The sequence below is a fragment of the Clarias gariepinus genome, chromosome 14 (genome assembly GCF_024256425.1).
Source record: "Clarias gariepinus isolate MV-2021 ecotype Netherlands chromosome 14, CGAR_prim_01v2, whole genome shotgun sequence".
Lineage (NCBI taxonomy): Eukaryota > Metazoa > Chordata > Actinopteri > Siluriformes > Clariidae > Clarias > Clarias gariepinus.
Window position 1 is genome coordinate 29,256,864 of NC_071113.1, and position 24,637 is coordinate 29,281,500.

The window sequence follows — 24,637 nt, forward strand, 5'->3', positions numbered from 1 at the left end:
TACAGCATATGTCCTACAGCATATTAGAAAATAAAGTTTAAAAGGTTGTTGTTCTAAATGTGGGGGTTGCGTCCCCGTGAGCCTAATACACTCATGGCCTTAAAGCGATGCACAACCATTAACACACACTGGTTTCTACACCGTCCCATCAGGGGGAAAAAAAAAGCCCCAGAAATATTGAACACAGATCCTCGGTGCAATTTCCAAACGCTGTTGCCTAAAACATCTAAAAGTCAGATTTTTCAAAACAGCGGCCATGCCAAAGAAATTATAAACCCGCAATAAATCACCTTACTCTGTGTTTTACTATTGTGCTAGTTTGCTCTTTCTTCTCTTCTGCAGCGTGTGTTCTTTGCTACTGGCTGTGAGTGTGTGTCAACGCTCAGGCTGTGTTATACTGACGCTGGGGGATTTGGAAGCCGCTCTGTAAAAACCTGCCGAGCGGGAGAAGAGAGACAGATCGCGGTTTTTCGCTCTTTTTTCCAATTTTTTTATTATATATTAAAAAATCTGCTCTGAATTTACCACCTAAACATGGACACTTTCAGCGTAGTAGCACTGAAGCGGGCTCCGCACACGGCACACCTTAGGAAAAAAAAGGAAGCATTATGTTTTATATGGACGTCTCTGAGGTTTCTAAACTTATCCTCCTCACATGGACCTGAGACAGTGAGCTCGACCACTCCACTCCGACTTCACCATCTGACTCCTCATTAGACTGAAATGATGCTATTCAGACTACAAGTGTGCACTACGTTGTCATGCATTCCGGTAGCTGTTTTCAATCCTCTCCCTGACCCCTGGGACGCCGCCGAGACGAAGTGATGCCGAAGCTTCAGCGTAAGAGTGAGTCAGTGATTACTCAAACATGAGAAATGGACCGATGTTTCACTCATATGGTCTCTTACTCTTCTGAACCCATAAAAAACAGATTCCGGAGCCGCAGTGCCAGCAGATAGACTGACTGTCGAAGCACGAGTGGTGTTTTAAAACAGCAAACATTTCCAGTTAAATATTCGTGTGTATGCTGTTGTTGTTGTAATCGGCAGGATTAGCTTTGATCCCGGTTCTTCAGAATCGTCCATTTAATCAGAACCAGTTTTAAAAGTAAACGAAATGGTTTCTATTCAAGTGGACAAGCTGCTGTAGATTTGAGTGTGATGAGGCGTCTCTCATGACACAAAGGACTGTGATAAACTGAAAGTTGAAGTTATTTTTTTTTTAGCTTTCTAAGCCGTAACTCTGGGGAAATCTGCCCGTCACTGAGGGGTTTCTCTACACGGATGTGAGCCAGGTCAGCACAACACTGTGTCCTCCATGATGCTATTTTCATGACGATTTCATGTCACAGCTACTGTAGTTCTTCATGTTCTTCTTTGCCAGATCATCACGTTGCCCCCTTATGAAGACTTTCGTCTGTTTGAATAAAACCTATTTTAAAATGAGTGGCACATGGCCTCGCACCTTCAGAGTCCGGGGTTCGATCCCTGCCTCGGTTTGCATGTTCTCCCCATGCTTGGTTGGGCTTCCAGGTACTCGCCAAGTTTCCTCCCACAGTCCAAAGACATGCAGATTAGGCTAATTAGTGTGTGTGAATGTTGACTAGAGGTCCCACCACGGTCATAAAATGGGAATAAACACAATGGTCACCATTGGACCCAAGTTGGACTACAGAGGTTCCTAGATGGATGGATGGATGGATGGAATGACGCCTTTTTTTTCTGGTTTTAAAACTGAAACAGCCTAAAAGGACGATTCACAGACTAGAATCCCTAAAATCATCTCACGTTCAAGAAATGCACGGGTATCCAGGGTTACAGAGCGTCCCCGAGCAGACTGAGATGTTCCTGCAGCCGCTGATCAGGTTTGTTCTGCGACTCCGAAAGCTGAGATGAAACGGCATGAACACTGGCATTGCCTGGACTTCCCCAGGACTGGAAATAGACTCACACTCACTCACTCATCCATTCATTCATCTCTCTTACAGATCAGAGACTTAAAGTGTCAGATGGAATCAGGACAGGATGCGGAGTCGCCAAGATAGTCTTTAAACATCAAGAAATTGAGACATACCTCGGTACCGTCTGACATGAAAGGTTCAAACATGACACCTTTTTAACTTATCTTTAGGGGACAAAAAGGAGACAAAGACGCACATATGATGTCATATAAGGTTACAGATTAACCCTATATACTGTAAAGATTAACACTGTGATAGTAGTGACATAGTAATATGACATGTATGTGTATATAATATATCCAGGAATAATAATTATCTTCTGGTGGTTATAAACTAATTATGTAACTTGTTGGGATTCACATGAGACTATAAGACACTATATATTATAATTTATTAAAATCCATAATAAATGACCAGATTTATCTTATTTAAAGATTTTATAAGGAAAGTTATATAATGAAAGTTAATTTCCCCCTGGTGTTGGTGTACGGAGGGTGTAAAAGACAAGCCCTTTTTCTGTTTTTGTTTTTAGTTAAAATGTATATGATTAGATTAACCTGAGCTTTCGTAGGTTTCTCTCTCTGTGTGTTTTTATAGAACACGTGTCGCTGCTACAGTTAGTAACTATTTGATCAAACCTGGAAAATGATCATTTATCGTTATCGTTTGATTTTAATAAGTTCATGTGTGTGTGTGATGCTTACGGTCGACCAAAACACAGTATTGGTGCTGATTTTATTTGTATTTTTTGTTATACATATAATAAAGAAAATGCGAGTGAGCTAAAGCAGCTACTTCTGAAGTTTATGCACCATGGAAGTGACCGATCTCGCTCCTCAAGTTGCTGACTTCAGCCGTGATGCAGAGATGATTTTACAGTATATGTTGAAAAAAATGGCACATTTCCTAAAAATTATGTAGGTTTCTAGAACCATTTGCTTACTTAAAGCATTTTATGCAAAATTAAGGATTTTTCCCCCAAAACAAAATATCTTTAGTGTCCATAACCATGTCAAATTCATGCTGCAATATATATAAAATAAATTATTATTATTTTAGAACAATACACTTTTTCAGGTTTGTCTTTTTTTCATGTGGAATCTTAATCGGCCAAGTTTCACCTCGATTACAGTCAAGACCATTTTCAAGATTTTAATTTTAAAAAGTTACGGACACTACATAAAATGGCATGAACTTGTATTTAGCAAATGTGTTTCTTTTTATCTGGGGAAAATATAAATGTGTATGCATATTTGCAAAAAAAAAAAAATTTATGTGATATATGATCCTACCTGAAAATTCACTTTTTTCACCTACAGCAGGTGAGACACTTTAGCACTAATTGGCCGTAAGCATTTGAATCTAACTTTTAATTAGTTTTATTTCCATTTGTTATACTTATTTGTTATAATAACTTACTAGTTAATAACAGCTACAAAGTGGATAACTTTATTAATAGCTGCTCATAACTTGCTACAATAATGTTACAACATAATTACTAAGTAACTAATTACTAGTGACTAATTGGTGCATTAGAATAAACAAATAATTTATAATTGATAAATGTAACAAATTATTTACTTGCACCTGTTAATTACTTTAAATTACCGCATTTGTGTAACTATAATGTTAGTACATCATTTGATTAACAATTTGTTCTTGTTAAGATTGAAACCTCAACCATCTCATCACTTCATTTTTGATTTTTTTTTCATATAAAGTCCTGGTTTACATGAAAGCTCCAGACTCTTTGGGAAGCTCCAGACTCGAGGTTTCTCCCTCCATTGTTGCGTTGAGTAGGAAGTCTCTAAAACTACACGCAGGTTTCTCTCCACACCGCATTCCAAGTGCTCAATGTCACCTGCTATTTTTACATCTTGAAAAAAGACATGCTCACATCCTTCACTATTCATATGAAGGAGAAAAAGGTGGAAGATAACTTCAGCAGACAGACGCTCACTTTTTTACTCTGTGTGCCTGATGTGAGTGTTTTCAAGAAGAAAAAAAAAAAAAAAAAAAAGCTCAGTGTTCTTTAATAATGCCAAGGAGCATCTGTGAATGAAGTTAAGATGTTGGCTTTTCCCATGGCTCGGCCGCTGCCAAGTCGGCGTGCCAACCTGCTCCACCCACCATCAGTCCCACCGTCCCTCCAGCTCGCACCTTGTTTTCTCATTCCTTCCCCGTCCGTTAAACCCCACCTTTCATTCTGTCTTTCTCATTTTCGCCAGGATCGACGACTTCTGGACATTTTTCTCAGTAACTCTTGTTTTTTTCAGTCTGTCTTATGGCCTTGTTTCCATTTTTTTTTTCAGACTGCCTCACTTCCTCACTCATCCCACCACGTCTTTTTTCTTCTGCATCTCTCTTCAACTCTTTTGTTTCCCTTTAATCTGTCTGTAGTCCTTTCCAAACTAATCTGTCTCTTGTTCTTTCTTCCCTTCCCTTCCCTCTCCTCCCCTCATCATTCCTTTGTTTCTTTCAGTCGCTCTCTCATCATATTGGCGTTATTACAGGAGTAAACACGCCGCTCGTGGTAATGACCCCCGGGCTTATCAATGATGGCTCGCAGCACACAGTAAGAGGGAGCGGGTCATGGGCTCGGTCTCCGGACGATTTGGCTCGCGTTCGGACAACAAACCACAAAGATGCGCCTGACGCGAGCGACAGACATGACCTCAGAACCGAGCGCGCGGGAAATTTGCTTAAGATATTTCTCGAAAAAAAAAAAGAGAGAAAAAAACCCCCAAGGTGATCTCTTACTCCTGGTCCAAAACAGAATGCTGTCTGGTTTCTATAGCACTGAGTTGTGTGGTTTAATCCTGCAGAGGCCCGCTCTCGACACATTCATCTCCCGTGCCTCTCGCTGTGTCGACGGCGGTGACATGTTCTGGGCTGTGGCGCTCCCTGGACAGGCACCAAGCGCGAGCAAACAGTGGCAGTATTGTGAGAAAAAGAGAAAAGAAAGAAGCAAAGGAAATTGCGGATTTGCCCCGATGCGAATATTGATCTATCGGCCTCTCAGTAGCTTTTAAAATAAAGAACATGGAGCGCTGACGGGAGCAGAGCTTTGTTCGGAGATTTATTTAAGGAAGAATTACAGCCCTCATCTGCCAAATAAGTGCACCTTATATAGTATATATATATACTGTAGCTGTCGGGGCGTGTTTTAATATTCATTTGCTTAATGTTTAACAATTGTTTTTAAATCATCTTACGCAGGTTTACGGATACGTGTGTTTCTGAAAGCTCTTGGCTGGATGACTCATGTTGCTCGCTAATGAGGAAAAGGTTTGGAATGAATTAGAAAGCACTTGCGAGTCTGAGTCAAGTCCCCGGTTCATGCAGCTTTTCTAAAGTGACATTCCAGGCAGGTTATAACAAAACCAGAGGCCGTAGTGAAGAGCTCCGCCACTCAGCTGCACAATTATCATTTCAGGTGCTTTTATTCGTTCCAGGCTCGAGAGCTCTTCTTATTCTGTTGGCAGATAATTGTGCTTTTTTTATGCTGGAAAAAAATAATAAACTAGACAACCTCCAATAGAATAAGAAATGATCACGCTTGGAATCATCAGGAGACGGTGTCTAAAAGGAGGTTTAATAATGATATATGAGTATACTGGCGGCACGGTGGCGTAGCGGTTAGCGCGGTCATCGCGCGCCTCCAGGGTCCGAGTTCGATTTCCTGCTCTGGGTCTGTGTGTGTGTGGAGTTTGCATGTTCGCCCCGTGCTTGGTTGGTTTACTCCGGGTACTCCGGTTTCCTTCCAAAGACATGTAGATCGGGCTAACTGCCGTTTGTAATCTTACGTTTGTAAACCTGTGGTCCTGCTGTGTATGGTGCAACATCGAGCTTAAAAAACTGAGCTTTTAATTTCTATTTAAAAACCATGAACCCAAATGTCTTCCCACAGGGAGCAAAGACACGAGTCTCTGCTACAAGACGCAATTCAACATAAGCATCAAACAATTCCTAACTTTTTAAATAAAGAAATTAAATTATGGCAAATCTAATGAAAGCAGATAAATGCATGAGGAGGAACGAACGATGATGGATCCTGGATCAATTGCATGTGAAATATCAAAGCTAACTGTTATAAACCATGATCTAATTCATGATTCCCATAACGGCCAAAACACAGTATTTTATTTTTTATGTTATACATATAATACAGAAAATGTGAACGAGTCAAAAAAAGCTACTTTTGAAGTTTATGCAACATGAAAGTGAGCAATCTCGCTTTACTAAAAATTTTAAGTTGCTAACTTCAGCAGATTTGGGGAGATGGTTTTATATGTTGCCCCAAAAATGGACATCATTTAGCGTTATACGGTCTCGCTTCAAACAATAATCATTTAAAATGAAAATTATTCATATTTTTTATTAGTATTGATACTGAAATTTGTTTAAGTGTCTAGAAGCATAATTGTTGCTTAGATTGAAGCATTATGTGCAAAATTAATTTTTTCCCCCCCAAAAGACCCTGTAGTGTCCGTAACCATGTCAAATGCATGTTACAAAATCTTAACAATTTAGCATTTTCGAATAATAAATTTTTTAGGTCAATCTAAATTGGCCAAGTTTCATCTGAAAGTTACAGACACTACATAAAAGGGCATGGAATTGTATTTGGCAAATGTGTTTCTTTAAATGTCATAAAAAATTAATTTGTATGCATATTTATAAAAATAAAAAAAAAGTGAAGCATGAATCAAGGAATAAGAAGCTCCAAGTACTGTATTATTAAATATAGTGTTATATGAGCCTATCTGAAAATTTACACCCAGTATGGGACCCCAGTTCCCAGTTGATTGCAGGGCACCACTCGACCACACCTGACCACACTCATTTGCACCTAAAAGCAACTCCGGTTAGTTTCCTGTGAGGAGACCCACCCAGGGAATATCCATGCATGTGTTCCCACCTTAACCCCGACTCGGGCTCCGCATTCACACCCCGAGGTGGCAACGCTGCCCGCTCCACCACCTCACCTCTCGAACCGTTATTAAAAGCAGACACGATCAGCGACTCATAGCTTCAGCATGTCAGGATTCCTCCAGATGACACGCAATGACATCCGTTTAAGAAACACGCAGCTCGCAGGCTGTGCCAATGCGGTCAGACGCTGAGTAGAAGTTAATGTGGAAAGATCAGAAAATAATAAGATGATTTGAGCTATTTAAACATCCTCTCATCTTCGTGTTTATCAGCGGCGGTAAACAGACTAATCAGCGCCACAAACACCATGCCAGGACCGCGTGCATTTCTAACAGGCGGGAAATGACAACATAAACTCCCTTGTATTGTACGTCTAAGGGCAAGTTCGACTTTGATCTGAAAACACCTAGTTTTTTTTATTTTTGTAGTTTTAAGGAATTCCTAAATCAGAAGTGTTGCTTTGAAGGGAAAATCGAATTCATTCATAAGTATTAAAGAAATGCTAATGTTTGTTTTTTTACATGACCTCAGCAACAGTAGCTTCATACATTTATTAAGACATTCACAGAGCGACTTAGAAAAGTGCTTTGAACTTTTGTAACTTTGAACCTTCCCTTTTATCTCATCATGCATCTGAACAGTTGAGGGTTAAGGGCCTCGCTCAGGGGTGGGTATGAGGTTTGAAACCTTCTGAGACCTTCTGAACCATGGACAATCCATGACAATAGACAACTGATCAGGAGCTCGAGGGTTAACACCACATTACCCCTAAACTGCTTCTGTTGTGCCCTTGATCAGCGCCCTTAACCCTCAGATACATGCGATATCTATCTCTCTTTATAAGGGTAAGTGCCAATTATAGGGGCATAAATGTAAATGTAAGTAAATAAACAGAACTATTTTTGGCTCCAACGTTGGAAAGTTTGATAAGATTGATAAGGATTAAAAATCTGTGCTATTTTTACCATCTGTTAAGCTTTACACATGAACTCGGAGTAAACAGGATGAAGGGAAACATGTCAAATGGATTTCCGTTTCAAGATAACACAGATAACGCTGACTATCACACGAATATGTGTGTGTGTGTGTGTGTGTGTAAGTGCGCGCTCACTGAGACCCTCTGTAGCCATCTCCACTGAGAATCTGGAGCACGCGAGGTCAACATTGCAGACATGTTGATGGTATTGGTGCAGTAATACGGCCGTATCGCAGCCATCAGTACGTGCAGACTTCAAACGGCGGCCTAATGCTACCAGAGGAGGGCAGCTCATGACTCAGCCCGATATCTGTACACGCTCAAGTCTGAGAACATGAGAAAAAGACAGAGAAGGGCAGAGAGTCATGTTGAAAGCATTTCCCCGATGTGTTATCGCTTAAAACCGTTTCAGACTGTACGCAGGTAGCGCTCGATCTCTGGCACATCGCGGGCCTGATGCGGTGCCAGCTCCACTCGAGCTCGGTGCAGCTGAGCCGTGGAGAAACCTTGAAGTGATTAGAAGTAAACAACTTTATAATCACAGTCTTCTAATTAGTAATCTTCTCCGCGGCCAAATGGAAACTCTTTGTGTCTGTGGTAATCCAGTGCGAGTGCATCTCATCATCATCTCTTGGGCTTTTTGTTTTAATCCAGAGGACACGACAGTACGACACGGTGCTGGTGCGGGCAAAAACGAAATCCAGAACTCGGTGTACCCTGGGCGAGTACCTGTATCTGGTTCTCATCACGTAATGGTACCCAAGACAGTAGGAGGTTGTGAGGAGGTTACATCATTTCCCATGTGGTGCTTGTGTTAAACGCAAAAACAACAAGGGTAATTATAGAAGAGCTTCAGGGTATGATTTAGCTTTTACTCACAATTCCAGCAGGAGAAGTCAGGCCAAATTAAATCTACCTCGTGGAGGTGGGAAAAGGTTGTTCATGGTTAATTGCAGCTTATTTGGATTGTCTTGGTACCTTGATCAGCTTACCCGATGGGTCAAAACAGAGTTCAGGGCCCCTGGAGGTCCATGGTTTTTGGTTTGTTTTGGAAATCATCATTGTTAACTTACCTACCATCCATTCATCCATCCATCTACTGTAGGAACCTCTGTAGTCCAACTAGAGACCATGGAGGCCAATGGTATTTATTCCCATTTGTACAGCCCTGGTAGGACCACCGGTCAACATTCCCACACTACGGGCGATTTTGAATTTTTTTGACTAATCTGCATGTCTCTGGACTGTGGGAGGAACCCGGAGGAAACCCGCCAAGCACAAAGAGAACATGCAAACTTCAGGCACACAAACCTGATTCTGGAATCGAACCCTGGACCTAAAGGTGGAAGATGACAGTGCTAACCACTAAGCACCTGTACCGTCATCTACCATCATTTAAGTTGTTATATTTATTATTTACTGTAGACCGTACATAGGCAGAAGCTCTGATTGCTTTTGGAAAGGCTTTTAATGCAAACTCATCAAGTCAGCTTAAACACATTATAAACTCCAACCTAAAGTGTAAGGCGTCATAAAAGCTAAAATGATTGATTTCATTATTTATTTTACAAATAGGCCAAAATATGTTGAAGAACAACAGATTTGTACGCTTTTCCCCGCTGTGCAGTTCAAACTTCAGCTTCTGGTCCCCTTCAGACCTGTAGGAATGTCCCGTCATGAACAGCACTAGAAATGTCACTACTGTATATAAAGCGGTACAGTGTGTTATGTCTTTAGACTGTTGGGAAAGATCATCGGTCAGTGGAAACCTTTGGATACCAGTTTCTTAGACAAACTTCCTGGATTACTGTAAAGGTTCCTGCGGTAAAAACGCACCCTGATTTCCCTGAATTCCTGATCTCGTGCCTGAAAAGGTCTCAGGTCGCAGTTGGGAAAAAAAAAAAAAAACTTTCCAGAGTTCTTAAAAACATTAGTGCAGCATGAGTACACTCAAGTCCTACTGTAGGTCCCTATGAAAGATCGCAGCAGTGAAAACACACCTAAGGTTCCTGAGTTCTGGAGATTGCTTTATGGGCTTCAATAAAGGAAATGTGACCGGTGATGTACAGTGCGTGGATTTAGACAAAGCTGAACAAGTTCCTGCAGTGAAAGCGTGCACTAAAACAATGGAAATAACCCAAGGTTCCTAACTTCCCGATCGGTTCCTGATCGCTTCCTGATAAACCTTCTGCCTGAGCATTGCAGTAAAGGTTCCTGACATTGGTTGTGGGTTGGATATAAAAAAAAACGTATATACTGTACATTTGCATCTTGGATTTGATAAACACCTAAAGTCCCTTACAAAATTTCCTGGATTTCTGAGGAGGTTCCTGTTGTGGAAGCGACTTCTACAGTAACGATGGCCGCACTTCATCCTTTACATGTGGCCTGTAGATGGTTGGCGTGTTGCTCTGAGACTCAGAAGAGCTCACCTGCTCTGGCCCGAGCTCTCGTGCTTGGCTGCTCCGTCTGCTGGCCCTCACCGAAGAGCTGCAATCTACCAGAAAAGACTTTTAAAGTGTTTTCTCTTTTATGTCAGAGTGAAATTAGACTCTGGTATTCAATAAGTGACTGGCACGTATGAGTCTCAGAGGCCTTGTCAGACATTACTGTTTTTATTTAACATATTTCTGCCTCCAGTCTCTGCTTAATGTCGACTGACCTTGGGAAAAAAAACTAAAGAAAAAAAAAAGAGAACCTCTTTTCATGTTCGAAAACACGTGACATTCTTGGTTGAAATAAAACAAACAAAACAAAACAACTTAGAGCACGACGAGAGCCGCAGAAATGAGAGAGCCCTGCTGGAAACTAGAATGATATTACACTGCAGGATATTACGTGTATGGCTCTCGTTTCTGTTTTCTTTTCTCCCAATTCTCATCGCAGCTCATAAAGCCGGCATTTATTCCTCTATTTCACTTTTCAGGCAAGAGAGGGAATTCCTAATAATGGAAAAACGATGGCGAATTTCAAATGAGGCAAAAATTGCAAGACAATAAGAGTAATTGCACCGATCCTGGCCATCCCGTTCCATTTCAAACGGATCGCGCTCGTTAGGAGCTAACAGCGCGCTATAAATAGTACGCTTTTTTTATGGAGGAAAATCGCTCACTGCTGTTGGCTCAGACGGACGTCCCATCAATATTTCAGGCCACTAAATGATGATGGATGGACGCAGGCATTGTGATTCATTTACACATAACAGGTGGCGAATGGCAGCGCTTAAATCTTAGACTCCCCAAGAAGCCGTTTTTACGCGAGGGGTCGGTTTCAGCTACTAAATTTCCTTTTAAGAAAATCATACAGAGTGCTCCTACACATCTGTCTTCCATCTGAAGCATTTCATTCTTCCTCAAGCATGATGGTATTTATAATGACGTCCACCTTATTAACGTGCACATTCATGGAAATTTAAACACGCGCGCGTAACGTGTCCTGGTGCCTTGTGGAAGCCGAGAGTAAACACTGAATCTCCGCCGGCGTGTATATATAAAAGGTTTTCCCCGTGACCGATGCACTAATTCACACTCTCGCACTCTCCTCACGGAGTTGCGCGGCGAGGCCGGGCACACAGGACGTCCTGAACTCGACCGCGCATGAAAGATAAACATAGAACAGGATTCCAGCTATTTAACATCCCGTTCAGGCATCGTTTAAGAGAAAGTGCCTGGCGCGTGCCCTGGAACTCTCCGGCTCCTTGTTTTCTGTGACGGTCCCACCAGGGACGCCTTCTCCTTTTATTTTTATTTCATTTCCCCCCTCTCTCATACATCTCCTCCATATGGTGCGGTGGAGATAAAGAGACATTTTAAAGGTTTAAACAGGAAAGCCTGAGATGATTTCGCTGTTTAAATTGTAAAAATAGAACAGATTGGACAAAATTTCAGATTATTTAAGGACCTAAAACCGAACCAAATGCTACCAATAACTGGAGATCAGGTTCTGATCCGTCTCTGGTGGAACTTTGGCTCACTCTTTTTCAACACACAAAGGTGTGTTGTGGCAAAACTCATATAAGCCATATAAAGTTCTTTTTGGGTTAGTACTGGTTTTCCCCTTGCCTCTATCATGTGGATGCCTTTCCTAACCAGTCATAACTTGTGACCTCCTGTGTGAGTCGCCGCAGTGCTCTTGGACTCATTTTGGAAGGTCGGACACTTCTGAAGACACAGAAACACAGACACAGAAAATGGTACTGCCCAAAAATGAAAGTACAGTGCTACCTTGGCATATAAATGCCCTCCCTTTAGAAGTTTTGCCCTAAGAACTGAATTTTGCAAGAAATGTTCCTCGGCATCTAAAGCATTTAGGAATCTAAGCAACTGAACCGAGCCGAACCGTATGACGGCTAAGTTGCGTCAGTGGAAACCCAAGAGAAGCAAGTGTACATATTTTCTCAGTTTTTTTTTTTTTTGCATTTTCTATAAGATTTAGTAAAGACTTTGCACCATGGGTCCCAAGCTAGCTTTCAGTTTGGTTTTTAAAGCAGCCGGTGCCAAGATTAAAGGAGGTTTAATATCTTATTTATTTCATATTTTACTTCATTTTTACATGTTTTCTGAATGTTTGTATATGCAAAATATGATTACAGCGTTGGAAAATTGGTAATATTTTTGAGTGGCTGGAACGGATTATCTGCATTTACATTATTTCCTATGGGAAAATGCGTTTCACAATACAACATTTTTCGTTTTAAGAACTCGCCTCAGAAGCGGTTTAAATCCGTATGCAGAAGTACCTCTGTACTGAACTTAGCTTTGGCTGATGTACTTATTTCCCGCTCCATGTTCCATGTTCTAGTCCAAGAGGTTTTAAGCAAATTACCATTTTAAGTTAACCTTAATAAGTGTTAAAGTCGACTCGAATCTAAACCGAAAGCTGACGTCCCAGATTCAGTGACTCATATTGCAGATCCAGTTTAATCACACACCTCTAACAATCAACAGACAGCATGAAGCAGCCGAGTTTCAGCTGAGCATTAGCACTCGTGCTAGCCGGCTAAAGCGAGGGCGCTAAAAGCAAATGCAGCTCACAGACAGAGACAGCGGAGGCTGTAAAAAGCCACAAGTGAAATCTCAGCCTTCTGCTGTAATCGTCTGAATGCCTGCAGTATGAAAATCCTCTGGAATGCAGCAGAAGGAAAGAAAAAGAGAGAGAGAGAGAGAGATTTCATGGAAATGATGCAAGTCCCTGCAGCTCAAGACATCTCCTGTTCTCCTCATCACACCGGAATCACTAAACAGTGAATTTAATGAACATTTCTATCAGTCTATCAGCTTTTATTTTATCCTTATCGTTCTTTTTTTTTTAAATTCCAGGCTGATTTCTAATCTGGCCATGTGGATCGAGCAGGTGTCTTGCCAGCTCTCGTTGAGTAAATATTTTCCCATCGTGCCGTGTTCACGTGTTCGGCATTAAAACAAACTATTAACGTTATCAAGAATGTCACGGAGCGCTCACGGCCATCATTTTAATAGCGTTATGCTAAGCGGTTCGAGATGTTCTGAAGATGATCGGCGCTCTGTCCTCCGTCTCGAGCGGCTTTATAACCCCTGTGAGCAAACAGATCGTCAGCGCACACCGCGGTTCGGTCTCCATATCCAGAGCAGAATTTCAAATCCTTCCAGACCAGAGATAACGCGAAACACATTTTATTATGAAAACGACAAACCGAACCTGAGCAGCGCGATCTCGCTCACGCCGTAGTGCAAACATTATTATCAGTAATGAGCTGTTTCCGAACAAAGACGCTGTGTTCTGGTGTGGAGGACAACTACCTGTCTTAAAGAGGGGAAACACACACACATAACCTCTAATAGGCCACGATCTAGCATGCGCACACACACACACACACACACACACACACACCAGGAAGCTGTTCGATTGAACGATCTAAAGATTAATTTATTTCTGAAAGAAACATAAAAAGCTCCGATTTGCCATATTTTTTATTCTTGGTGTAAAGTGAGACGTGTAAAGTGCATGACGTCTCACCTGCTCCTCGGAGGCTTTTTCTTTCCTTGCACACACACACACACACACACACACACACACACACACACACACACACAGGATAATAAAATATAAACATTATACGAGCGGTGGAAGCTCTGAAGTTGTTCAAAGCATCAGAGCTGTAAGATCTCGAGACTAGAAAGCCAGCAAATCCCAGCAATGAAGCAACCTTCTCATACCCATATTGTACAGGTTTTGTACAAGGATTAGTCCTGTTGGAACAGGTCAAATACTTTACAGGTTTCTAAACTGGAAGCTTTGGGTTTTTCTGAAGCTCAGGAGCAAAATACCAAATGCAGCCTTTACACACACACACACACACACACACACACACACACACACACACACAAAAGCAGTGGTATCCAATCTTCACAAGAAAGAGTCTGTGTCTGTGTGTGTGTGTGTGTGTGTGCGTGTGTGTGTGTGTGTGTGTGTGTGTGAAGGCTTTCATTCCAACCAAGCAGGAACCACACCTGATCGTCCACTGAAGGCCAAGAAAAACTAATTAAAATGTGGCTTCTGCTTGGTTGGAGTGAAAGCCTGCTCACACACACACACACACACGCACGCACGCACGCACGCACGCACACACACACACAGGTCATGTCTGGAGAAGATTGGATACCCCGGAAAAGAAAGACCTTTTACACAATTACAATTTTATTTATTTATTTATTTGTTTGTTTATTTATTTAATATTATCATTATTATTTTTATTATTATTATTATTGTTATTTTTATTATTATTATTATTATTATACATGTAACAGTATTTTGTGTATGTTGAAAATGTTAGTTTAGTCATTATCTCAGTTTGAGTTCTCCAGATTGGCGTACATGTGAATTAAAAATCCATTTTTGCTTTTTAGCACTGGGTGCAACAAATCTTTCTTTGAAAATTTGTATCAATAAGACATTTTAAATACAAAGATGTATCAAAAGAAAGTATTATTTTGGTCTTTTAAATAAAATCTTTTATAAAGAAGTGCAGAAATATGTGTTAATGTTAATAAATTAGTTTCTAATCTTGAAAGAAAAAGGAAACATTTACAAACAAAGTCCAATTTTTGTATCACTTTGTTTTATCTAAAATAATAATAATAAAAAGAAACCAGAAGTGACTGGGGCTGTACAAACTTGTTAAAAAAATTAAATGAAAACAAAAATCAGAAATAAAAGGGGGGAAAATCGAATGTAACTATTTAGACACATATTGTAATTGCAATTTAAACAGCGATAAATAATTATTAAATTCACTATTTTGTGTTTAAATGTATTTATCCAGGATGTCAACAAATAACGGCACAAATTATCTCATTAAGAGGATGTCGGCTAATAATTATCTGATGTTTATCACCTTAAAAATTAGCAGAAAAAAAAAGTTTTTAAAAAACATAAATAGTCAAGAATTAAAAAATATGAGATAAATTAATATTTTAAGATATATAAGATACATTTTATAATTGTAAATGATAATTTTAAGATACTTTGAACTTTGGACATAATCAAAGAGTCGAAATAAAAATAAAAAAAAAGTTAGAAATTTGGAATAAAAAAGAATTGAGATGTGGTTTCCTGATAAGTCAAGTTTAAGGAAACAAGTGAGAATTGGAGCGTTAGATGTTAGAAGTTCGTATATATGTACAGTATGGATGTATGTATTTTTACAGCTGGTGAAAAAGAAGGCTCTGTTTACATCCCCAACACACACACACACACACTGTCACGAACTCTGTGACCCTGACACTGACCTCCTCTGACCTCGACAGCTATCTCCTGTTCACCGCGCGGCTGCTGGAGCGAAGGCGCGTGTTACCCGAAACAGTGTTGTGTCTACGCCTCCGCCCCTCAGATTAGAGACAGTCAGAGACAGAGATAGGACGAAAGAAGTAAAAGCATGAGACGATGAGTGAGGACGGATTGATATCAGTGTGAGGTCTTTATCTCGGCAAGACAAAATATGAACTAACGTAACCTTTAACAGCTGTAGGTCAATTTTGTGGAAAACAGGCAGTTCAAACATTAACATAGTGTAATATTAACACACACACACACACACACACACACACACCATAGGGATATCACACATTCATACACAGCAGCTGCATTAATAACTGTTTTAACAGAGAGTCCTCACAATGATAGAAAACCAGCTGTGTGTGTGTGTGTGTGTGTGTGTGTATATGTGTGTGTGTTTGTGTGTGTGTGTGCACGTAGAAAATAGAATTATTATTCATTATTACCAGAGTACATCTGGTGTACATAGTCCTGTCTGAAATGCTAACGTCAATCTTTACAAACTTTGTGTTTCTATCAAGAGAAATTCCAGCATAATTTACACACTATGTCTCTCGGGTAATGCATACACACACAGTCTGACCGGAGGTATTGGTAAAGATCCACTTTCATGCTGTGGAAGTTTACGCTCTAGGAATCGCATGTTGTACTGATTTAGACCCAAACCGAGCCAAAATTACTGACTGAGCTCAAAAACACCAAACCATAAAATACAAAAAAAAAAAAGTCCAAAACAACTTCCCAGAAGAGGGACACCGCTTGTGGCCTTCACGTGGACGCATTCATGCGCATTCACGTGGAAACACATCCGGAAATTTACAGCTTTAGAAACAGAGGGTTCTTCAGGTTGATCTTCTAGGAGAACCCTCACAACTGGGTGTTTCCTCATCAGGACTGGAACCCTTTAGCCGGATCAGGATCAGAATTGTTCATTTTTTCCATCGCTATCTATTTTTACCCAAAATCCATCACATGGCCAAGCAGACAGCTGAACCCCTGACAGGTTTAAAGTATTACAGACGTATAATAATGGCTGATAGTTGGGAACTTGTAGCTCACACTTTGAATTGTTTCATTATGGGATTTAAGCTTGCAAAGAATTCTTCTTCTTCATATTCTAATCATGAGGTTCTACACAGAACCTTCAAGGTTGTGTTGCAGAAGGAAAACCTAAAAAGCCTTCTAAGATGCTCGACACACAAAGTTCATCAATTATAAACCTCAACTTGCACAAAAACAAACCATGCAATACGCAGTTACGCGTAATATCAGCGCAAACCAATGTGCAGCAACACAAACAACAACAACAACAACAAGCAATGTACGTGATTAGTACAGGAATCAGAGGTTCAGAGTCTAACCTTACCCCTGAAACTTTCCCTTGACTGAACTTCCTGTCTGGCTGACCTTGGACAAGCTTCAGGAAGTAAAGGCGTATTTATTATACTGCATGTGATAACGACTCGAACTCTTCCCTCGTCCTTTGGGAAAACGGCTTCATCATCAAAAAACAAGTCGACGACTGCAAACGAGTCCATGACGAGTACAGTACTAAACATGAGAGCAGCCAGAGCATCACCCCCCCCCCCCCCACCTTCCCAGATTTCCACCTTACTCCACATTAACATTAGCGTAACACACTCGGAGGAAAGCGCTATCCGCTTCCTTGCGCTTGCGTGAGCTCACAGACGCCCCTGATTGGCTGTAGAGCCATGATTAATGTGGGAGCACTAAGTACCTCTCATCCCTCCCCTGTGAGAGAGCTCGGCCAATCAGCTCTCTCTAGACCTCCGGCTGCGGGAGGTTACAGCATTACCCGGGAATCAAACCAGCGATCTCCGGATAATAGTGCGAGCGCCTTTAACCACTGCACCACTCGGAGGCCTGAACGCACATCTATTGCATCAAGCAAAGATAAATCGATGTGTGCATGTGACCGAAAAAAGAATCCGAATTGAACAACGTGTTTTATAATGTGAACACATTGGGAAAACCAAATCGTATGGCTCCAAAATAAACAAGCGACTATCGCCATCTAACTGCTTTTTATCGAACTACTTACTGAAGCACTTTGGCTTTGATTTAAATCTCATCGTCAGCAGTTGATTTCTAACACACTAGGTCTGAATGGAGACATAGAAAGGAAAAGAAGTGACACGTCTATAACGTCCATCCAACAATATTCCGACCACAGAGGCAACAATCCCGCACACCGCTGCGTTCCTACAGTCAGACAATCACTTCTTCAGCACATCTGCAAATATTATTATGTCTCACCTGTACGGTAGACGAAGTTGGCCTCGGTTTCCGAGCAGGACGGCGACAGGAGATCCTCGTCGTACTCGTTGGAGCTGAAGGAGCCCGAGTGGTTCCTCCTGCGGGCGTCCGTCACACCGTTGGCCACCATCACGTGGCGCAGCGAGTCGTTCAGGTAGCGGTGTAGCAGGCTGCTCTTGTACTTTGGCGGAGACACGTAGTCCTCAGCCAACGAGGCGTCTGTGGCCGCCCGGAGACCCGCCCCTACGCCGCTGCCCTCTTTTTTGATGACGCTCTGGTACATGGGCTTGCTGAACTCACCCGTCTGGGCTCGAGTGGCCGGGTCACCGTCTGAGCACGGCACAGAGGAAGGAAACGCAATCATGTTTAAGAATTAACGACCAGAAATTACAAGTCTAACATAGAATGTCGTGTTCAGCAGTAAAACAACAAATGTTCCTAAGGAATGTCAGGAAAGATCGTTTGAGTTAGATGAGAGCAAATAGTTAGATATGTGTAAGGCTTCGAATCATAACGGTACTAGATCAGGTCACTTCTTCTAATGGTGGACTATTTTATGCCTAAGCCCAGAAGTTTAGGGTTTCACACAGATCCTTTAGGGGTCTTACGTTGTAGGACGGACTGGAGAAACCTTCAGGGACAGAACTTACTTTTATTTTCAGATGTTTTAGCTGTATAAACAGGTTAAAATCCTTAAAATCTGAAATCTTTTGTAAAAGAGAGCATTTCAGGATTCTGTTAAGGGTTGCATCAGAGTGACAATCTGAACTTTTTCTTCAGCGCTCTATATTTTATACCCTGCAGCCTCCTAAAAGGGATTCAACTTGAAACAGAAACCAGCCAGGCCGGAGTTCTGAACAGATGCTTTAAACATTCTTCCAGAGAATTTTAAAGGGAACCTATTATCCAAATTGTACTTTTTGGTCATGTTTAGACGTTCCGCTGGATCTCCAGTGTACAAACACAAACTTGAAACGTGGCTGCTCTTTGTCCTTTTATTTATTTTTTTCATTCTTGTATCGGCCTGAGGTCACATTGTCCCCAATGTGACCTCATATAGGAAGTTTGTTGCTCAGCTCTGTATGATGTTCTCTGCGGGGGTGTGGCTCAGCAGTAGCTCATTTACACAGACACTGAAAAGTTCGTACAGTAGACCCTTAATGCTCTTAGTTCACAGTGCTACTGTACATTCTGTAGACCATTTAAAGTTTTTCCCAGTGGGATAAAAAAAAAACGGAAAACGTTTTAGAGTTCTAGATGGAAAAGGGTATAACGTTCTGAAGGGCTTCAATCTGAAATCATTTGTGAAATTGATGCAGATTTTTAAAAGAAAGTCAACGTGAATGAGAACCAGAGCAGGAAATTAGACTAAAGTGGTGTTTAATGTTCTCGACGGACCTTCATTCTCTAAGCGCATAGCTTTCTAAAGGGAATTCAACCTACACCAAAAACTCACACACAGTTTAGACGCGTTAAAGATTTTTTCTCTACATGTCAATCCCGAGAATTATTCTGGTCTAAAGTAGCGTGAAGGAAACCTTCTGGTGCTTGCAGGAACATACATCCTCTTCTAAGGTTGCAGCTTTCTATGTAAATGTAATATTACTCATCAGTGTCGCTCTGAAGATTCTCGATCAAAATCCGGTTTCTGTTTCTCTACTTCTAGCGGTTGTTGCTGTCTAGTTTTGTGTGTCTTATGACATGTTTGTAGATTTTTTGTGGAATAAAACAGGAAGGATGGAAGAAAAACAAAGGAAGGAAAAAAATTAATGAAGACATGAAGGAAACAAAGGATGAAAGGAAAACAAAGAAAGGAAACAAAAAACAAAGGATAAAAGAAAAACAAAGAAAGTAAACAAAAAACAAAGGATAAAAGAAAAACAAATAAAGGAAACAAAAAAAGATGAAAGAAAAACAAAGGAAGGTAAAAAAAATGAATGAAGACAGGAAGGAAACAAAGGAAAACAAAAAAAGGAAACAAAAAACAAAGGATAAAAGAAAAACAAAGAAAGTAAACAAAAAACAAAGGATAAAAGAAAAACAAATAAAGGAAACAAAAAAAGATAAAAGAAAAACAAAGGAAGGTAAAAAAAAATGAATGAAGACAGGAAGGAAACTAAGGATGAAAAAAAACAAAGGAAGAAAACAAAAAACAAATGATGAAAGAAAAACGAGGAAAGAAAACAAAAAACAAAGGATGAAAAAGGAAGGAAAGAAAAACAAATGAAAGAAAAACAGGAAGGAAACAAAAAAGGATGAAAAAAAAACAAAGGAAGGAAAAATATGAATGAAGACAGGAAGGAAACAAAGGATGAAAAGTAAGGAAACAAAAAACAAACAATGAAATAAAAACAATAAAAAAAGGATGAAAGAAAAACAAAGAAGGAAACAAAAAACAATGGATGAAAAAGGAAGAAAACAAAAAACAAATGAAAGAAAAACAGGAAGGAAGGAAAAGATGGAAGAGAAAAGATGCAGACAAGATGCAATGTTAAACGGATGAACAAAAAAAAGAAAGGCAGGAAAATTTCAAAAGGGATAAATGTAGGGAAAGGAAGAGAAGAAAGGAATGAGAGAACAAATGGAGAACGTAAAAAAGCAAGAAATAAAGAGTCGAATTAGACATATTTTATAAAAGTCCAGGCTTCTTCATGTGCCGTGTAATAGATGGGCAGGCTGCACCCCGCCTCGTGCCCTAAGTCCCCTGGGAGAGGCTCCAGGCCCCCCGTGACCCTGTCCACAGGATACAGGAGTACAGAAGAAGACGAATGCTTCTACATACTGTAGGTTCTTTACAGGTTCCTTTACGTACAGCGTACACTCACACCCTGAGATGTTTTTGAATGGATTAAAGCATCTGGATCAGATTTGGGCAAATTAAAACGAGACGTCCACACGCGGACGACTCGGAGTAAGTGAGACAAGGAGGCAGGACACAGTGCTGAAAGGCTGAGTTCCTCCAGCGAGGCCGAGTCAGGACCAGATCGAAGCACGGATCGCTCTCCTGCCAGATCTCCTACGGCTTTTGTTTGGGACACAACGCCGTGTCGTTCTGCCAGAACCCAATTATAACCCCGGCCTCTGCTTATCAGAACCACATGCAGGTATCAGAGTTCCTCGAACAGCAGCCACGCTGATGCCACTCCATTGTTCTCCTCAACGAGAGCCGGGGTTCAGGCGCAGACACGGCGGAGAGAGAGAGAGCACACGTGTCCTGTACGGATTGTCTCGAGTCCAGGAAAATATACTGATTTCTCACGATTCAACTCCGTGTCCAGGAAGCAGCTGAACTCGAAGTACTCCCCGGACATGTCACGATAAATCATGAAAAAATAATCAGTGGATTATATTTAATATGAAAATGTTTCAGATTTTTTTTCGATGCCAGAGAAACACAGGAACATTTCCGTACGTGCAAAGTCATTAAAAATAACAGGATCTACAAATATCCGCACTGGGTTCGATTTAATATTTTTTGAATTTCACCCCAGGCTGTGATTAAACTCAAGATCATTTGCTGCAAGTGGCTTGAGATTTATTTTTCAGATATTAATGATTTCTGGGAAATGCGCCGATCAGGACTGCCAGTGCTGGACAGAACGAGGTGCTGTTGGTTTATAAAGGAACGTCTCCCAGCTCCGTGTCCCATCACGAATATCCAGTGTTTGCTTATTAAAAGTGCGAATGTTGGATCCGGACCAGACCTTAGCTGGAATTTTGGGGACAACGAAGCGCCGCTGTGTGTACACGAGTGTGAAGAATCTAATACCTATACGCAGATTTACACCTGAAGTGGGCGTGGCCTAAGGGTGTAAAGACCTGCATTCCTCTCGTCGTGACCGGACACTCGGAGAGCCGTTCTAGTTTAGGGAAAAAAAAAAATCTAAATTCAGGAGGAGGAAGGAAGTGAAGACAAAAAGAAAAGGAGGGCGAAAAGGAAAGAGAGGATATAAGGAAAGAATGAAAGAAGAAGAAAAGAAGGAAGGAAGGGATGAAATAAAACCAAAGGAAGAAAACAAAAAGGAAGGATAAAATGAATCAAAGGATAAAAGGAAAACAGTAATGAAACAAAACGAAAGGATGATAGAAAGGAAGCAAAGACAGAAAAGATTAATGAACACAAAATGCAAGGTTGAAATGAAGGGAAAAAAATTAAATCAAGGCGGCATGATTAAAAAATGCGAAAGGGAGAAATGAAAGAAAGAGGAGAGAAAAAAGGAATGAGGAAAAAGAACAGAGAAAGAAAGGGAGCATCAAAGAGAAGAGGAACAGTGAAGCTCCTATTCATATCTGTTGATTCCTAATATACACATTTCTTCATCTTCTGTGCATGTGTGTGTGTGTGCGTGTGCGTGTGTGTGTGTGTGTGTGTCACACCTTCTGAGCAGGAGTCATCACTGCTGATGCTGAGTCTCTCAGCGTTGCCCTGGACGTATTTGTTGTAGAGTTTGATCCTGAGAGCCCAGCTGAGGTCCGGCTGCCGCACCGTGTTCTTCAGCCGCCGCCGAGCGTTCGCAAACCAGTTCGAGACCTGACCATCACACACACACACACACACACACACACACACAGAGAGAGAAGGAGAGAGAGAGAGATTTACTTAAGCACCATGTGGAGTTTTTCTGTAACGTGTCCCAGTTCTCTGGTTTCCTCTCGCTTCCCCGAAGACAGGGCTGAGTGTGTGTGTGTGTGTGTGTGTGTGTGTGTTTGTGTGTGTGTGGTAATGAGCACAATCAGTGATAATGAGAACACGAGTCATGAACACGCAGAGCTTTCAGAACCAAGATCAAAAACTATCTACAAAAATACACATGCAGATGAAAGACAAAAATAGTTCATCTACTGCTTTGATTATTTAGTTATTAAATGAAAAAAAAAAAGACACAGAGTGACATTTATCACACACACACACACACACACACGCACACACATACACCAAACTCACCTTTCGTCCCTTGCTTCTCCATCTGACACACACACACACACACACACACACACAGACAGCCCATGTGCTTATTCTGGCCCCCGCTGTCCCCTGCCTGATAATAATCCTCGTCTTTGTCCACATGCTGTCTGTCTTCATGCAATAAAAGGCGCTATTTGACCCGGCCTTCTCGGTTTCACGCAGACCAGAGGCCATTAGATGTCATACTAGAATAACTTTTCATGCCCAATAGACTTCAAGTGACTTATGACAGGCGCTGCACTGGGACCCGTCTCTTCATGCTAAACTACTTACTTTCTCCTGCTCCGTCCTGAACTTTCTGATCTCGGCTTTACAGAGATCATATTCTGCTCAAAAAAAAAAAAAAAACAACAAAAGAAAAGCCACGCACTGGACAGCCTTCAGCTTCAATAGGCGAGATGGAAACCAGCGGCGTGTAGAGAAAACAAATGATGCAGTGTGAAGCGGGACTGGACGTGCTACGCGATCGAGGATCGAGGCTAAAGAGCGCACGGATTCCAAACGCTAGTCGATCGGAGTTGAAACAGAGAGATTTCCCAGAGCCGGTTGTCAGCATGAATCCAGATCTGAGTGAGTGCTAGCATGTGGCGAGACACATTCGCTAAGCTCCGCGATATCTGCTGTAGCAGCGTGGAAAGAAAAGTTAGCGGATCTGCGTTACTATCGCTACAACCAGATCTGAGACAAGAGATTCATACGCTTACAAACCCTGTAACGAACTCTGATGTACACTGCTTTATAAAGTGCTTTATATCACTCACTCATCTTCAATACCGCTTTATCCTGTATTCAGGGTTGCGGGGAGGCGGAGGGTTCACCCTGGACATGGTGCCAATCCATCGCAGGACAGGCAATTTGGGAACGGCAGTTAGCCTAACCTGCATGTCTTTGGACTGTGGGAGGGAACCGGAGTACCCGGAGGAAACCCACCAAGCACGGGGAGAACATGCAGAACATGCACGCAAAGACGGGAATCGAGCCTGGCCGGGAATCGAACCCGGACCCTGGAGGTGCAAGGAGACAGTGCTAACGGCTATACCACCATGCCGCCTTCCTCTTATATCAAAGGTTTTTATAGAAAGCCGATCAGTTTTAATGTAAATTACGCTAAATTATCATGATGATTGGCTCCGTTGAGTGACATCTATGGCCACGCCCACCTCGAGGGGAAAAAGCGCAATATTTGTCCCAAAAAATAAAAAATAAATGCTAGATTGGTTGTAATCTTTCATTTATGGCAAAGTTTGATTTGATTCTGTCTAGAAAGTTTTTGCAAGATTCAAATGTGACAAAATCTGGCTGTACAGACAGACATACAGACAGACAGACATTCAGGCAGACAGACAGACATACAGACATTCAGGCAGACAGACAGACAGACGTACAGACATTCAGGCAGACAGACAGACATTCAGACAGACAGACAGACATACAGACATTCAGGCAGACAGACAGACATACAGACATTCAGACAGACAGAAAGACATTCAGGCAGACAGACAGACAGACAGACAGACAGACATACAGACATTCAGACAGACATACAGACATTCAGGCAGACAGACATTCAGGCAGACAGACAGACAGACAGACAGACAGACATTCAGGCAGACAGACAGACATACAGACATTCAGGCAGACAGACAGGCAGACAGACAGACAGACATACAGACAGACAGACATACAGACATTCAGGCAGACAGACAGGCAG

The 24,637-nt window shown here is 41.4% G+C and overlaps 1 protein-coding gene across 1 annotated transcript in view; it reads right to left on the minus strand.

Moving 5' to 3' along the window:
• Positions 1-24,637, minus strand: part of mkxa (mohawk homeobox a) — a 44,485-nt gene that overhangs the window by 11,909 nt on the left and 7,939 nt on the right. The window contains exons 4-5 of the mRNA XM_053510927.1: positions 22,338-22,491; positions 17,961-18,290 (exon numbers count right to left, since the gene is read on the minus strand). Coding sequence (XP_053366902.1) covers positions 17,961-18,290; positions 22,338-22,491 — 484 coding nt within the window. The remainder of the gene's footprint in view (positions 1-17,960; positions 18,291-22,337; positions 22,492-24,637) is intronic.